General features: G+C 47.6%; 1 protein-coding gene across 1 annotated transcript in view; it reads left to right on the forward strand.

Moving 5' to 3' along the window:
• The first annotated feature begins 2,258 nt into the window (after positions 1 to 2,258).
• The window catches only part of LOC119967049 (phospholipase B1, membrane-associated-like), a 91,797-nt gene continuing 75,864 nt past the window's right edge, over positions 2,259 to 18,191 (forward strand). The window contains exons 1-4 of the mRNA XM_038799068.1: positions 2,259 to 2,335; positions 2,425 to 2,500; positions 3,375 to 3,479; positions 10,901 to 10,996. Of these exons, the coding sequence (XP_038654996.1) occupies positions 2,283 to 2,335; positions 2,425 to 2,500; positions 3,375 to 3,479; positions 10,901 to 10,996 (330 nt within the window). The 5' untranslated portion in view covers positions 2,259 to 2,282. The remainder of the gene's footprint in view (positions 2,336 to 2,424; positions 2,501 to 3,374; positions 3,480 to 10,900; positions 10,997 to 18,191) is intronic.

Below are 18,191 nucleotides of genomic sequence, written 5' to 3' on the forward strand. Positions count from 1 at the left end.
CCTGTAAGATAATTGGTTGGTAAATCTAAAACATGGAGGCACATGCTCAGGATAAGGGGCTGATCATTCCGAACTGGGATGAGGAGAAATTTCTTCACTCAAATGGTTGTGAATCTTTGGAATTCTCTACTCCAGAGAGTTGTGGATGCTCCATCATTAAAAATATTCCAGGCTGGGATAGAGAGATTTTTGGGAGTTAAGGGATATCTGGAAGGGACATTGTACGCACAGTATTTAAAGTGTTTCTGTTTCCTTGTTACCTGATCTAGGAATATTACTCACCAGAAAAGGTTTCGCTTCGGATCAAAATGGCTCTGGACGTATTGCATCGAGAGGTAAGCATGGCATGGCTTTGCCCCTTGGAGAATACCTGGAAAAGGTGCTAACACCGCAAATCCAATGGGTTTTGAGTGACATGAGTTTCAAAACCCCATGTGGCTTTTATTCCGATAGGGAAGAATCACATTCTTAGGTCGTAGGGAGAAGAAGGGGTCCTGAGAAGATGAGTTAACTCTGGATTCAAAGGCTAGGAATCCTACGGCATGTAACTCACCCACTGACCCCAATAACAAGACACAAGTCTGGAGTGTGATGGAATACTCTCCATTTGCCTGGATGAGTGCAGCTCCAACAACACAGCATCCAGAACAAAGCAGCCCCGCTTGATTACTCCCCCTTCCACAAACATTCAAACCCTCCACCACTGATGAACAGGAGCAACCGTGTGTACCATCTACAAGATGCACTGCAGTAACTCACCAAGGTTCCACAGACAATACCTTCCAAACCCATGTCCACTATCATCTAGAAGGACAAGAGCAGCAGATACCTGGGAACCCCATCTCATGAAGGTTCCCCTCCAAGTCACTCACCACCCCGACTTAGAAATATATCTCCGTTCCTTCACTGTCGCTAGGTTAAAATCCTGGAACTCTGTCCCCAACAGCACAGTGGATGTACCTACACCTCAGCGACTGCAGCAGTTCAAGAAGGCAGCTCACCACCTCCTTCTGAAGGGCAACCAGAGGTGGACTATAAATGTTGCCTAACCAGCGACGCCCACAGCCTGTAAATTAATTTTTTTAAATTCCGAATGCCTTCTAGTAGTTGCAATTGTTTGGAGTGATGTCACCGCTGAATCCTAATCTAAAGGGCTGTAAGAACTCCGAGTGATATCAGTAATGCATATTCATTTAAATTTCTCTGCCTCTACTTCAACCTATTTAAAATTACTGAATAAGGTATGGAGAAATGAATTTTAGATGAATAGGTTCACACTTTCATTATCAATATTGCACAGCACGAGTTCAATCTTTCAGTGGCTTTATCTTCATTTGTCTTTTTCCGCTGCTTTATCTTGATCAGGAAAATCCTGTTTCTAACGTTTCAGTTGTTCTATTGAATTGTTCCACTTTCATAAAGCCTCTCCACTGAATTCAGAGAGAGCTGAGAGCCTGGCAATGCTGATAGCCTCAACTGGCCAGCCAGGCTACTCGATGTGGCAGCAATAGGAAAAGCTTGCTACTTGACTGCAGAGTATTGCGCACCAGTCTGGCACAACTCATCACACGCCAGTCTTGCAGATACCCAGCTCAACACAGCAATGTGTATCATCTCGGGTACCCTCCAATCAACTCCACTGCCCTGCTTCCAGTGCTGGGCAACAACCCAGCCCCTCACATAAGGAAGGATATTGCACCAAGAAAGCTGCCGGCGAAGGTTTACACTAACCCAAGCCTGCCAAGGACCTGACCAATCCACCTGCTGCTCGCCCCCCCCATCACACCAGTCTGTATGGCTAAGACCATTGTGCCAAGGAATAACAGCAGAGGCCCTATGGCAGCAGGAATGGAACCAACAGGCCATCATTAAACACCCCTTTCTCATCACGGATCCCACAGACCGTCCACCCAGCTTCAACCTGCCACACCAACTCTGGGCTCTCCTCAAACCGTTCCCGCTCTGGCTGAGGCCTCTGTACAGCAGATTTGACACCAGTGAGGCCTCGCGGGGAAGCCGGGCTGCAGCTGTGGTTCACCCCAATCAATGACTCACATCATTGAAGACTGCCCCCTGACAACATTCAGCAGAGGGCTCAGAGAGCTCCAATCAGCCGCTGGGAAACTGCTGCTTGGCCTGGTGATTACCGCACATCTTTTTAAAAAAACAGTATTAGGACCTTTCGATCCTTTGAGTTTGACCCTTAACAAGAACACAGCCGTGATTCCACTAAATGAAATGTGCTCCCGCAGGTCCCGCGAGCATTTGTGAATCTTGTGGAGATGCCAAATATCAACATCCTGCACCAGCTCTCTGGCAGGGCTGCTGAACTGAGGTAAAAATGTTCGGATTAAGCTCTTGTTATCAGTTTTTAATGAGAGTGCGAGACTTTGTAAAGACATGTTTGTGCTTGTTTATCTTCAGGGGCTGGTGTGAGTGTCTGGTCAAACACCATAAATCAGCAGATATGTCTGCGCAGGCCATTAGCTGGGGCTACCGGGTAGGTAACTCATCACCTCATACACATTTTATTTGCACAAAATAACTTCAGTTTTCAAGAAATTATGCATGAATTGGTATCTTTAAAATGTAAAATTGTAGAGTATGGAATACTGAATAAGACAACACATGCTGCTGTCCAGCTTGAATTTAACATATGCACATTGACCCTGTACAACTTGGATCAGTGATGGGAGGCGAGCGGCAGGTGGATTTATTCAGTATTTTCTTGCTCAGGTGAACAACTCATCCGGCATTCCCAGACTTCATTGCATTCCAGTGACCCTTGGAACATATCGCTACACGTGTGCATATATATGTCTGTGTGCTTGTTTGTGCGTGTACACTCGTGTTCGTGTGCGTATATGCATGTATGCGTAAGTGCAGGCATGTGTCTATGCAGTTGAGGTGGCATATGGTTAGCACTGCAGACTCACAGAACCAGAGACCCGGGTTCAATTCCGGCCTTGGGTCTGTGTGGTGTTTGCACTTTCTCCTGGTGTCTGTGTGGGTTTCCTCCGGGTGCTCCGGTTTCCTCCCACCGTCCAAAGATTTGCAGGTTAGGTTAGGTAGAGCGAGGGTCGGCCTAGGTAGGGTGCTGTTTCAGAGGGTCGGTGCTGACTCGATGGGCCAAATGCTCTCCTTCTGCACTGAAGGGATTTTATAATTCTATCTGTGAATGTGTGAGCGTATTTGCGTACATGCGAAATAAATCCACAATGACGCTTGACTTAGATTCAAACGTGAACTTCCTGAATTGGTGTGATGGACAGCAACAGACACAAGTGGAACTGGACATGACTCGGAGAGTAAATTAGAGGGAATCTAAAACTAAAGCAGCTATTCTGACCTTTGTCGTGTGTTTGTATCTGTAGGAAGCCCTCGAGGAACTGGTGTATTCTGGGACCTATGACAAGTGTGATGATTTCACTGTGGTCTTGCAGCCGTTTCTTCAGAACATGGAGCTACCTCTCACTGCAGTAAGTTTCTTAAAACCCAATGGCTCATTGGGGAGGAGGGGGGGTGGTGGGGAGGAGAGGGGGGGGGTGGTGGGGAGGAGAGGGGGGGTGTGTGGGGAGGGAGAGGGGGGGTGGTGGGGAGGAGAGGGGGGTGGTGGGGAGGAGAGGGGGTGGTGGGGAGGAGAGAGGGGCTGGTGGGAAGGAGAGGGGGGGGGTGAGGAGGAGAGGGGGGGGTGGTGGGGAGGAGAGGGGGGTGTGGTGGGGAGGAGAGGGGGGCTGGTGGGAAGGAGAGGGGGGGGTGGTGAGAAGGAGAGGGGGGAGTGGTGGGGAGGAGAGGGGGGGGTTGTTGGGGAGGAGGGGGGGTGGTGGGGGGAGGAGAGGGGGGTGGTGGGAAGGAGGGGTGGGTGGTGAGGAGGAGAGAGGGGTGAGTGTTGGGGAGGGAGAGGGGGGTGTGGTGGGGAGGAGAGGGGGTGTGGTGGGGAGTGAGAGGGGGTGGGTGGGGAGGAGAGAGGGGGGTGGGGAGGAGAGAGGGGGGTGGGGAGGAGAGGGGGTGGTGGGAAGGAGAGGGGGGGTTGGTGGGGAGGAGAGGGGGGGTGGTGGGGAGGAGAGGGGGGTTGGTGGGGAGGAGGGGGGGTGGGGAGGAGAGGGGGTGGTGGGGAGGAGAGAGGGGGGTGGGGAGGAGAGAGGGGGGGTGGGGAGGAGAGGGGGGTGGTGGGAAGGAGAGGGGGGTTGGTGGGGAGGAGAGGGGGGGGGGTGGGGAGGAGAGGGGGGTTGGTGGGGAGGAGGGGGTGGTGGGGAGGAGGGGGGTGTAAATCTGGAAAGGCGAGAATCCAGGGGTGGTGGGGAGGAGAGGGGGAGTGGTGGGGAGAGGGGGGGGGGGGGTGGTGGGGAGAGGGGGGGGGGGTGTGTGGGGAGGAGCGGGGGGGTAGTGGGGAGGAGAGGGGGGTGGGGAGGAGAGGACGGTGGGGAGGAGAGGGGGGGTTGGTGGGGAGGAGGGGGGGGTTGGTGGGGAGGAGGGGGGGGGGGGTGGGGAGGAGAGGGGGGGTGTAAATCTGGAAAGACGAGAATCCAGAGTTCCTGTCCAATTTAATAGCAGGATCTCATCAGAGGCCTTCTGTTACCTGCCAGACAGCCAGCCAAATTAACCAGCAGAGAGCCTGATTTAAATATGTTAATGCCATGCCCCACCTCTCCAAGGCTGAGCACACAAGTAAGAAGTCTTACAACACCAGGTTAAAGTCCAACAGGTTTGTTTCAAACACGAGCTTTCGGAGCGCAGCTCCTTCCTCACCTCGGCTTCTGGCCATGGGACCAGGGTGAGTTGGTCTGAAGCAGCGAGGCTCATGGTAAACCCTGGTAATATCATGTTAAAAATCGCAGAGCCCACAAGTCAATTGAAAATATAGGAAGTGCTGGGCCGTAACCTCCGGGCTCCCCAGTATCGAATTGGGAGGGAGTGCCCCAAAGATGTGCTGGGTGTCATGATATGCAGACATGCAGATAATGAGATACAGACAGGCATCTAATGAACACAGAGAACAGGACATATCCAATCAGCAGGCAGAACACTTGGGGGTGGTTTCCCACTATAAAAGGCATGAGGCACTCACACTCCGCCTCTTTCCACTGGGGACATCTACAGAGTGAGTCGGGTGTATGTATCACATAATACCTACAGCACGTGGCTAAGGGGCTGGTTAGCACACTGGGCTAAATCGCTGGCTTTGAAAGCAGACCAAGACAGGCCAGCAGCACGGTTCAATTCCCATACCGGCCTCCCCGAACAGGCGCTGGAATGTGGCGACTAGGGACTTTTCACAGTAACTTCATTTGAAGTCTGCTTGTGACAATAAGCTAGTCTGGCTCAGACAGAGTAATCACATTTAGGTTAGCAGAGAGTTGAACTCACAGAGAACTGAGCTAACTGTGTGACAGGTTCAATAAATCAAACTGAACTAACTTCAAGGTCTGGAGTATCTTTCGGTTATAGCTGCATCCAGTTGCAGCCCGTGTTATCTCAGTGTGCTTCACATGACACTGGGGATGCTCACAGATACCTTGCCCTGCACTGGGGAACATCTACAAATGTGATTGAAATCGTAAACTACGGATGGTTCTGTGATGCTAACAGTTACCCAGATCAGGTTAGGAGGTTGAAAGCACCTCTCACCTCTGGATAACTATTGTACAGAACACTCCTCCCCCACACCACCGCCACGAGACTGCCCTCACAATCTCGACCCATACAAGATTCCCTGCACCCCACGGCTACCAACCCACTCCCCAACTTTTCTCCCATGGATCTCCCCCACCCCCTTGAACTCATCAGGGATCTCCCACCCCCCCCCACCCCCACTCCCCAACTATCCCCCCACATGGAACTTGCCCTCAACCCTGACTCCCCAGGGGTCTTGCATCACAACAGGACTATCCCTCTAGTGGATTCCTCCACCCATATGGGCTGAATAATAGGAAGCAGAGAGAAATGGTCAATACATATTCTTCAAGCTGGAGAAAGGGGCAGCACGGTAGCATTGTGGATAGCACAATTGCTTAACAGCTCCAGGGTCCCAGGTTTGATTCCCGGCTTGGGTCACTGTCTGTGCGGAGTCTGCACATCCTCCCCGTGTGTGCGTGGGTTTCCTCCGGGTGCTCCGGTTTCCCCCCACAGTCCAAAGATGTGCAGGTTAGGTGGATCAGCCATGCTCAATTGCCCTTAGTGTCCAAAATTGCCCTTAGTGTTGGGTGGGGTTACTGGGTTATGGGGATAAGGTGGATGTGTTGACCTTGGGTAGGGTGCTCTTTCCAAGAGCCAGTGCAGACTTGATGGGCTGAATGGCCTCCTTCTGCACTGTCAATTCTATGAAAGGTTCATTTTGGTGTTCCCCATGGGTCAGTTTTGGGATCCTTGCTTTTCCTAATATGTATTCATGATTTGATCTTGGTGTGCAGTGTACCATTTCGAAGTTTGCGGATGACATAAAACTTTGAAGCATTGTAAACTGTGAGGAGGACAGTGGAGAACTTCAAAAGTTGTTGGAGTGGGCGGATGGGTGGCAGATGACGTTCAATGTGGAGTAGAGTGAGATAATACATTTTGGTAGGAAGAATATTGAGTGACAACATAAAATAAAGGTACAATTAAAGGAGTGTAGGCGCAGAGGGCCCTGGGTGTATCTGTGCATTGACCATTAAAGGTAGCAGGACAGGTGGAGAGAGTAGTTAATATAGCATTTTATTAACTGGGCTTTATTAATAGGGGTTTGGAGTACAAGAGCAAGGATGTTCTGCTGAACCTGTACAAGACCCTAGATCTCAGCTGGAATATTGTGCACAGTTCTGGACACCTCACTATAGGAAGGATGTGGACACATTGGAGATGGTGCTGAAGAAGTTTACAAGAATGGTTCCAGCGATGAGAAACTTCAGTTATGAGGATAGATTGGAGAGGTTGGGACTGTTCTCCTTGGAGTGAAGAAGGCTAACAGGAGATTTGATAGAGATGTTCAAAATCATGAGGGGACTGGACAGAGTCGATGGGGAGAAACTGTTCCCGCTCGTAAAATGGTCAAAAAGGAAGGGGTACATTTAAAGTGATTTGCAAAAGATGCAAATGGGATGTGAGAAAATTCTTTTTAACACAATGAGTGGCCCAAGTCTGGAATGTATAGCCTGGAAGTGTGGTGGAGGCAGGTTTAATCGAGGCATTCACGAGGCATCAGATGATTATTTGGATAGAAGCAATGCGCAGGGTTAAGGGGAAAAGGCAGGATAATGGCACTAACTCATGATGCTCATTTGGAGAGACGGTGCAGATTAGCATGATGGGCTAAATGGACTCCTTCTGCGTCGTAATAATTCTGTGATTCTGTGACTCCACTTCCCTGGCGGGCTGAATCTCACTACCCCCCCCCCCCCCCCCCCCCCCCCCCCCCCCAACCAGACCAGACTAGACCTGACCCGAGGCCCTCCCCCCACTCACCATGACGCCTGACATCCTCCCTCCATGACCTCTGCAAGCCAGACCTGACCTGACACAAACTAAGGGCCCAGACTGACATCCTCCCCCGTAAGGCCTGACACCCTACCTCCCACCAGGCCTGACCTGACCCTACCCGATCCATAACCCGATCCCCCACAGGCTCTGCCTGAATTCCCATGTCCTCCAACCCATCTGATCTCCATCAGCTCCAATTCCCTCCTCACCTGACATCTAGCTGCCTGACCTCTGACCCCGACTTCTGACACCATTCTTCAACACCTCCCTGACTCCTGACAGCTCCTGGCCTCTGACACACCCGATCTCAGACCATCCCTGACCAATGATCCTCCAGTCCTCCAGAACCATCTGACTCCCCACTGACCTCCGACCCCAGCACCCCCAAATCATACCCACTTATCTCAGATACTTATCTTCCCCCTGGCCAGTAAAGGGCCTTTAAAATTCAATAGAACATTTAAACGTACCTGGATTGTGGCAGCTAGTCCATATAAAAGTGGGTGTGGCCTCCTTCACTTTGGCTCTACTGGCCTTCGATGCTGAGCCCCAGGTACAGGGCAGCACGGTAGCAGAGTGGTTAGCAATGTTACTTCACAGCTGCAGGTTCCCCATGTTCGATTCACGCTGGGGTCACTGTTTGTGCGGAGTCTGCAGGTTCTCCCCGTGTCTGCGTGGGTTTCCTCCGGGTGCTCCAGTTTTCTCCCACTAGTTCCAAAAGACGGTTAGATAATTTGGACATTCTGAATTCACCCTCTGTGCACCGAAACAGGCGCCGGAGTGTGGTGGCTAGGGGCTTTTCACAGTAACTTAATTGCAGTGTTAATGTAAACCTACTTGTGACAATGTAGATTATTATTATTAGGTTGTCGTGCCTGGACCTCACCCGACCTGAGTCAAAAGGGTGGACGAACTATCAACAGAAATAAATTGAGTTACTTTACTGGGCCTGGAATGGCAACACAATGCTGAGGAGGTTCAGGCCCAACGTATTCATTAGGCTCTGATGGTGATTTTCTTACTACCATGTTAGGTTATGAATATTAGGTCACAGTATCAGTGATGAGGAAGGAACACTGACAATTGTCCAGATGTAGGTGATGTCTGAGTTAGAGATAAGCTTGGAGGTGAAGGTGTTAACATGACATGACAGGACAGTGTGCTGCTCCTGCACATCTCAGTGTTCGAGGTTTCTTGGGAAGGAGATACTGCTGAACTAACCTTGCTGTGTTGCTGCAATACATCCTGTAGATTGTACATATTGAAACCACAGTGCACCAGGCTGTGAGGGTTGGGAGGAATCCGAGAGCAATCAAAGGGTTCAGATAGTTCACATAGAATAAAGGATATCTAGGAGAGATTACAGACTGGAATCTAATCAAGGGGCTCAGATGGTTTATAATGGATATCTGGGAGAGATTACAGACTGGAATCTAATCGAGGGGTTCAGATGGTTTATATATAGAATAATGGATACCTGGGAGTGATTACAGACTGGAATCTAATCGAGGGGTTCAGATGGTTTATATATAGAATAATGGATCCCTGGGAGTGATTACAGACTGGAATCTAATCGAGGGGTTCAGATGGTTTATATATAGAATAATGGATACCTGGGAGTGATTACAGAATGGAATCTAATCGAGGGGTTCAGATGGTTTATATATAGAATAATGGATATCTGGGAGTGATTACAGACTGGAATCTAATCGAGGGGTTCAGATGGTTTATATATAGAATAATGGATATCTGGGAGTGATTACTGACTGGAATCTAATCGAGGGGTTCAGATGGTTTATATATAGAATAATGGATACATATATAGATGCGTAGAAGGTAGGAGCAGGTGGAGGCCTTTTGGCCCTTCGAGCCTGCTCTGCCATTCATCACGATCATGGATGACCATCCAACTCAATAGCCAAATCCTGCTTTCTCCCCATAACCTTTGATCCCAATTGCCCCCGTACCAGCCTCCCCGAACAGGCGCCGGAATATGGCGACTAGGGGCTTTTCACAGTAACTTCATTGAAGCCTACTCGTGACAATAAGTGATTTTCATTCATTTTCATTTCACGTGCTATATCTCGTCGCCTTTTGAATATATTCAATGTTTTAGCATCAACTACTTCCTGTTTTAATAAATTCCATGTGCTCACATCTCTTTGGGTGAAGAAATGTCTCCTTATCTTTGTCCAAAATGGTTTACCCTGAATCCTCAGACTGTGACCCCTGATTCTGGACACTCCCATCATTGGTGACATCTTCCCTGCATCCACCCTGTCTAATCCTGTTAGAATTTTATATGTCTCTATGAGACCCCCCCTCATTCTTCTGAACTCCAGCGAGAACAATCCCAACCTCGTCAATCTCTCCTCATATGACAGTCCCACCATCCCTGGAATCAGTCTGGTAAAACTTCGCTGAACTCCCCCGAGAGCAAGAACATTCTTCCTCAGAAAAGATCAAATCTGCAAACAATATTCTAGATGTGGCCTCACCAAGGGCCTGTATAATTGCAGCAACACATCCCTATTTCTATACTCGAAACCTCTTGCAATGAAGGCCAACATAGCATTAGCCTTCTTTACCTCCTGCTGCACCTGCATGCTTACCTTCAGCGACTGGTGCACAAGGACACCCAGGTCCCGCTGCACACTCCCCTCTCCCAATTTACAACCATTCAGGTAGTAATCTGCCTTCCTGTTTTTGCTTCCAAAATGAATAACCTCACACTTATCCAAATTATACTGCATCTGCCATTGATTTGTGCAACTTGTCCAGACCATGCTGTAAGATCTCTGAATCCTCGTCACGATTCATCCTCCCACCTAATTTGGTATCATCTGCAAACTTTGAGATGCTACATTTTGTTCCCTCATCCAAATCGTTAATATATATTGTGAATAGCTGGGGTCCCAGCACCGATTCCCACTAGTTACTGCCTACCAATTTGAAAAGGACCCATTAATCCCTACTCTTTGTTTCCTCTCTGCCAACCAGTTTTCTATCCACCTCAATACATTTCCCCTAATCCCATACCTGGGAATGATTACAGACTTGACTAAATTGATGGGTTCAAATGGTTTATACCTATACGTCTGACCTAGTCTGCATGTCCTCCCCGTGTGTGCATGGGTTTCCTCCGGGTGCTCCGGTTTCCTCCCACAGTCCAAAGATGTGCGGGTTAGGTGGATTGGCCATGCTAAATTGCCCGTAGTGTCCTAAAAAAATAAGTAAGGTTGGGGGGGGGGGGGGGTTGTTGGGTTACGGGTATAGGGTGGATACGTGGGTTTGAGTAGGGTGATCATTGCTCGGCACAACATCGAGGGCCGAAGGGCCTGTTCTGTGCTGTACTGTTCTATGTTCTATGTTCTAGTGTACTGGTTGTTTATTCTGTGAGGGACTACTGTGACCACATTTGTTTTGTGTCTATTCTTCCTTGCAGGATGGTGAACCCAATCTCAGCTGCTTCACCCAGGACGGTTTCCATTTCAGTGCCAATGGACATGCTGTGTTGGCCAGAAAACTTTGGAATAACATGGTGCGTGAGACTTCTTTTTATTTTCCATTCACCTGTCGCCATCTTGTCACTTGTCCTGTATTGGTACGCGCTTCGGCATCGGGGTGCGGAGAATCCAGCCCCTGGATTGTAACCTGGAATTGGGCAGAATTATCCTCATCCTTCCTACCCCTCCTGATTCTCACTTGAATTCAAACCTGTAATCACTCTGATGTATCAGTTATTCTGCATTCTATTGGGCAATGGGAGCGACTTTTCACAACCTTATTGTTGTATAAAACCTCTCTGCCAGTTATGTCAGATAGACCTGAGTGATACAAAGATGTTTGGTCCCTCAGGGAATTAAGGGATATGGGGAGTGGACAGGAACCCAAGGGCGGCCATGATTGTATTGAGTGGCAGAGCAAGCTCGACGGGCCTTGTGGACTACTCTCACTTTTATTTCCTGTGCTCTTGTATGTCGTTTGAGATATTAATCTATTTGAACCACTCGATAGTTTAACACAAAAGTAAAATACCTTGGAAGGTGGAAATGTGAAATATGAGCCAGCGGGAAATGCTGCAGATGCTCAGGGGAGCTGGCAGGGTCCAGAGGAAGAGGAAATAATTGATGTTTCAAGCTTTTCCTCAAAATTGGAAAAAGTTAGAGATGTAACAGGCTATAAAAAGTCAGGGAAAGGAGGGAGGGAAGGAGGTAGGAAAGAATGGAAGGGAAGTTCTGCGATCAGATAGACGGCAGGTGAGATTGGATGACAGAAAGGATGATCGTGCAAGGGGAATGAGACATTTTAACACCTATTCTGTCAAGTGTTAACATCGTGTAGTGTGGCTTACCTTGCACATCTCTCTCATGGATATGATTCCTCATTTCACTTCTTTGTCTGACAAAATAAAAATAAAACAAGCGACAAAGATCTGTAGAGGGGCAGGTAGTATTGAGGAAGCAGACGGGCTGCAGAATGACTTGGACAGGCTAGGAAATTGGGCAAAGAGATGGCAGATGGAATATAATGTGGGAAAGTGTGAGGTTATGCACTGTGCAAGGACAAATTTAGGCATAGACTATTTTCTAAATGGGAAGATGCTTAGGAAATCAGAAGCACAATGGGACTTGGGAGTCCTTGTTCATGATTCTCTTAATGTTAATGTGCAGGTTCAGTTGGCAGTTAGGAAGGCAAATGCAATGTTCGCATTCATGTCAAGAGGGCTAGAATACAAGACCATAGATGTACTTCTGAGGCTGTATAAGGCTCTGGTCAGGCCCCATTTGGAGTATTGTGAGCAGTTTTGGGCCCCGTATCTAAGGAAGGATGTGCTGGCCTTGGAAAGGGTCCAGAGGCGATTCACGAGAATGATCCCTGGAATGACCAGCTTGTCGTATGAGGAACGGTTGAGGACTCTGGGTCTGTACTCGTTGGAGTTTAGAAGAATGAGTTTCTTATTGAAACTTACAGGATACTGCGTGGCCTGGATAGAGTGGACGTGGAGAGGATGTTTCCACATGTAGGAAAAACTAGAAGCAGAGGACACAATCTCAGACTAAAGGGACGAATCTTTAAAACAGAGATAAGGAGGAATTTCTTCAGTCAGAGCGTGGTGTATCTGTGGAACTCTTTGCCGCAGAAGGCTGGGGAGGTCAAATCATTAGGTGGGTTTAAGACAGAGATGGATAAGTTTTTGATCAATAAGGTGATCAGGGGTCATGGGGAGAAGGCTGGAGAATGGGGCTGAGAAACATATCAGCCATGATTGAATGGCGGAGCAGACTCGATGGGCCGAGTGGCCTAATTCTGCTCCTATGTCTTATGGTCTTATGACAGCACTTTCCCTCTCAGTCAAGATGAGCTGACCTTTTTTTGGGTAACTCTAATAGATCCTGTATTCCTTAGCACCACTAGAAAGTACAGCTTATTCACCCATTCCGAGGTGTTCTGTAAATCTGTGCTTTTCAAGCATTTTTTCCCCGTAACCCACTGTTACCAACCGGCCAATCTTTGAGACCCACGTCAGCTGACCTTCACGACCCATGCCCCCACGCCGGCCAACCTTCGTGACCCACGCTGGCTAACCTTCGTGACCCATGCCAGCTGGCCTTCGCAGCCCACGTCAGCTGACCTTCACGACCCGTGCCCTCACGCCGGCCAACCTTCATGACCCACGCTGGCTGACCTTCGCGACCCATGCCAGCTGGCCTTCGCGATCCACTACTTTTATTTACCTTAATTGCGACTTGTGATCCTGCTGGTCCTCACGATCTCACTTGCTTTATCATTCAAGGACTTTAGCTGGTGATTTAAATTCTCGCTGCATCCTTTGAAAAGAATCAAGAGGTTTGTCTTCGAACTCGCCATGTTTAGCCTTCAAATGCCTTTGAAGTTTTGAGGGTTTTAAACCTTCATTTGTTAGTACGTCTCTGCATAAAACACCTGGGATTTGCATCCTTGTTTGCACTGGCAATTAACAAAGCCATACCAGAAGAAATCATCTTTATACTGCTTTGTTTCGATTTCAGTTTCTTCTGAGTAGGCTGTTCACCAGAGACCCTTGACCTCTGTATACAGTTCGCACCAACACTGCTTTTTCCTGTTGTTGTCTCTCCTGAACAGCTCTCTCCGGCAGGTTCAGATCCTGGCCTGTTTGTGTCTCTGGCCTTCTCTTCCTTATAACAAAACGATCCATCTTCAGTTATTCACAGTTCCGTTGCTTGCTCGCATCTAGAATATGGAGGAACAAATCACGGACGTACAGGGCGCGAGACATCAGTGTACATGCCGGGTGTGTGACCTGTTCTCTGCTGCCACTTGTGGTGGGAAGATTGCTTTGTTCGTATTTAAAACCCGGTCGCAGCTGGCATTCCCAACTTAAAAGCCGGTTGCAACCGGCATTCTTAAAAGCCGATTGCGGCCATTGGGCGTTTATCCCACCATCGGGAATGCCGTGACAGATTACTCCGCGACCGATTGCTCTGTGACCCTCTCGACACCTGCCCATGACCCGCCTGTGGGTCGCGACCTGCAGTTTGAAAAACCCTGCTGTAAACAATGCTGTTTAAAAGCAAAGAACCAAAAGGTGGCTTGCAGTCGAGTACTGATCGGAATTTTTGCCTAGTTACTGGCACAGCTTTTGTTGTAGTTCACAATATGTCATCATCAACACATTGGAACTGATCTGAAATCCTGAGTATTTTTGGGTTCATTGACCTTTTAGCATGGCTGTTTCCAGAGAGAAAGAAGCAACGCAGTCACCTCAAAAGTCATAGCTGAACTGCAGTGCTTCACTTGAGAGTCTGTGAGTTGATGAAGTCTTATTGTTGAAATGTTTATTTTTCTGCTCCATTCATGTGGTGTTTCTTTCTCAACATGTAATGAGAAAGAAAGCAGAAATTTGTTCAGATCAGAGCTTACATTCCTTGGGTGTTCCAATCTTTTCTAATTTAAAAATAGAATGATAAGGAGATTTCTGCTGATACAGTTCTGATGGGTATTGAAGAGCAGATTGAGAAGATCACGCACATCAAACTCAGTCGGGAATTCTGTCCTTATTCTGGGGCCAATTGAAATCTGTTAAGTGATGAACTTTTTACGTCATTAAGTGGAAAGGATTTGTCGTTTATCTTTTTAACACAAATGACCAGATAAGAACTGGAGAATTGCAAATATCATGCCCTTGTTCAAAACAATAAGAATCTTTATTAGTGTCACAAGTAGGCTTACATTAACACTGCAATGAAGTTACTGTGAAAATACCCTAGTCGCCACACTCAGTTGCCTGTTCGGGTTCAGTGAGGGAGAATTCAGAATGTCCAATTCACGTAACAAGCATGTCTTTTGGAACTTGTGGGACAAAACCCCCGCAGACACGGGGAGAGCGTGCAGACTCCGCATAGACAGTGACCCAAGCCGGGAATCAAATCCAGGTCCCTGGCGCTGTGAAGGAACAGTGCTAACCACTGTGATACCGTGCAGCCCGTTAGACAGTTGTAAGAATAAGCCCAGCAATTACAGACTTAATCAGCTAACTGAGTGGTGGATGGGGAAACTAAAGAAACAGTTCTTCAGGATGGAATCAATAGTCATGTGGAAACATAAAGCCATAAGAACGAGGAGCAGGAGTAGGTCACCTGGCCACTCGAGCCTGCTCCGCCAATCAATAAGATCATGGCTGATCTTATGGGTTAATTGGGAAGAGCTGGCATGGATTTCTTCAGGGATGTTCATGTTTAACTAACTTGCTGGAGTTTTTTTGAAGGAGGTAACAGAAACAATTGATGAGGGTAGTGATGTTGATGCAATGTACATGGACTTTGAAATGAAAATGAAATGAAATGAAAATTGCTTATTGTCACGAGTAGGCTTCAATGAAGTTACTGTGAAAAGCCCCTAGTTGCCACATTCCGGCACCTGTCCGGGGAGGCATTATACGGGAATCGAACCGTGCTGCTGGCCTGCTTGGTCTGCTTTAAAAGCCAGCAATTTAGCCCAGTGAGCTAAACCAGCCCCTCTTTCAACAGACTTGTAACAAATGTTATAGTTCCTGGGGAAAAAAGGGTACAGTAGCAACATGGGATACAAAACTGGCTGAATAATTTGAAACAGTGAGTAACAATCGATGGATATTTTTCAGGCTGGAGGAAGGTTTAGCGTGGAGTTCCCCCAGGGTTCAGTATTGGGACCCTTGCTTTCCCTGATATAAATTAATGATCAAAATCTTGGGGTGCGGGGAAAATGTCAACATTTTTGGGATAACACAAAACTTGGAAGCATTGTAAACTGTGAAGAGGACAGTATAGAATTTCAGAAGGGCAAGTTTGTAGAGTGGGCAGATAGGTAACAGATTAAGTTTAATGTGGGGAAGTGTGAGGTGATTCATTTTGGTAGTAAGAACATGGGGAGACTGTGTCAAACAAGGGGTCAAATTCTTAAAGGAGTGCAGGAGCATATACGCAGAGATCATTGTAGGTGGCAGAAGAGTATTTTGGGCTTTATTAATAGGAGCACAGAGTACAAGAATAAGGAGATTATGGTGAACTCATACGAGACAGTAGTAATAATAATAATTCAACCTCAGCGGGAATATTGTGCACAGTTCTGGGCGCCACACTATAGGAAGGATGTGGACACACTGGAGATGATGCAGAAGAGGTTTACAAGAATGGTTCCAGGGATGAGAAGCTTCAGTGATGAGGAAGGATTGGAGAGGTTGGCACTGTTCTCCCTGGAGAGAAGAAGGCTGAGAGGAGATTTGATAGAGATGTTCAAAACCATCAGGGGCCGGACAGAGTAGATAAGAAGAAACAATTTCCACTCGTAAAATGAATCAAGAATGAGAGGGCACGGATTTAAAGTCATTTATAAAAGCATCAAGTGTGTTGATCGGGTCTGGAATGCACTGCCTGGAAGATGGAGGCCTGATGCCTCAAAGACAGGGACCCAGGGATGAAAGGCTGCCACCCCCTCTGATGTTTCCCTTCCATCTTCAATCTCCCCAATGCTCTAGGGCCTCTTCATTTCAAGAATTCTATGCAAACAAGTGAGGGCGCTCTCATACTTGTGCTTATCTGCCTGGGTCTGAGCACCCATTTCTCCCAATGCTGGCTCTCTGATTTACAAGAGTGGAGGTGGCTAATTAGGCAGCAGCCTCCTGAAAGGCCACACCCGTGGCTGAGCTGATGGCAAAGGCAGGCTCAAGATCCCCACATGGGCCCAACATTGGGGTCCCATGGTTGATCTACACCTCAGATTCTATTTTCTACCTTTCCCCCATATTCCTTGACACCCTTACTTAACAAAAATCTATTGATCCCTAATTGTCACAGAAATCCACTGTCTTGAGGTTGGGATAGTTCCGGATGTTGACTACTCTTTGTGAGACAGCGTTTCCTGAATTACCTCGCTATAATTTTAAGATGAAGTCCTCTTGTTCCGTTTCTGCCGCTGGAGAAAACAGGTTTTTCTATATCTATCCTACTAAACCTGCTTAAACCCCTTGGCCAGATTACCGCTCAATCTCCGATGTACTCGGGCATATACGAGATCAATTTATTTCTTATCGCTCTGTTCTCGCTAAAATAAAAGCAAAATAAAGATGTTGGAAATCTGAAATGAAACAGTGAAGAGCTGGAAAAAACCCCAGCAGGCCTGTCAGCATCTGTGGAGAGAGAAAAAGAGTTAAAGTTTCGAGTCCGTATTCTCTTCTTCAGAACAAGGTTTTTATGTTTGCATTTTGTTTTTATCTCTGTACTTACTCCCTGCTGTCCGAATTGTCAGCTTTGAGCCATAAGCCCCTCAACAACAACATCCTGGTTTTGATTTTTGAAGTTACAATTTTGGAATTGAAGTCTTAGAATTATTTATTGATGCTGTAGATAAGTATCCATCGCAGCCTTCAAATAATGCAGTAATTCAGTATTGAAGGAGGTCCTTCAGCCCAATTTAACTATACCAGTCGTCTGAAAGAGCTTTAAAACACATGCAAGGGCCAACTCCATAATTTCTTGAACATTGCTGCAGCCACGCGCAAGCAAGTTTTGTTGGCTCGGGAGCACGGAAGCAAACTGATTCAGCAAGATCGTTCATTTTAATAACTCTCTGATGTGCCTTGCGTGTTTTCAGTATGGGTAAGAATGGGAGGAAGGTAATGTTGGGCAGTGTTACAGCTGAAAGTGGATGGGGAGGGGTGAGGGGCTCAGCAGTTTTTAAAGGGCTGCTGTGCTTTGGAGACAATGGGGTCGATTTTGATTGCCCTGCCCCCATAGGTATAACTATCACTGTGGATCGGAATGTCCATTTCCTTTCTAACTTCAGATCGGGAGAGGTGGCTACCAAGCCGCTCGCTGATCCATACATCACCAATTTATCCAGCCGGCGGTGAACGTTAGAATCTACCCTGTCTGGCGCCCCAATATTGGAATGTCTGGGGGAACCAACCCTTTCAATGAGGAGACTTTTGGATCTCTTTAGGAAAGGGGTGTGCAGACCATTGCTGGTAATGGAATCAAGGGTTAGACAACCAAAACAGATAAATGGATTTATGATGGAACTCAACCATGATCTAATTGAATGGCAGAATATGGTCCAATCTGATGTTCCTTCCTGCGTATTTGTGACGGAGGGACAGTCGGAAATCTTCTTCAACCAATTGCGAAGTAGGATGTGGTAGGTGTTTTCTGAGGAAGTGACTGTTGCCTACCATGTCCATGGGATATAGAAGCAGATGA

This window comes from Scyliorhinus canicula, chromosome 6 (assembly GCF_902713615.1).
Source record: "Scyliorhinus canicula chromosome 6, sScyCan1.1, whole genome shotgun sequence".
Taxonomy (NCBI): Eukaryota; Metazoa; Chordata; class Chondrichthyes; order Carcharhiniformes; family Scyliorhinidae; genus Scyliorhinus; species Scyliorhinus canicula.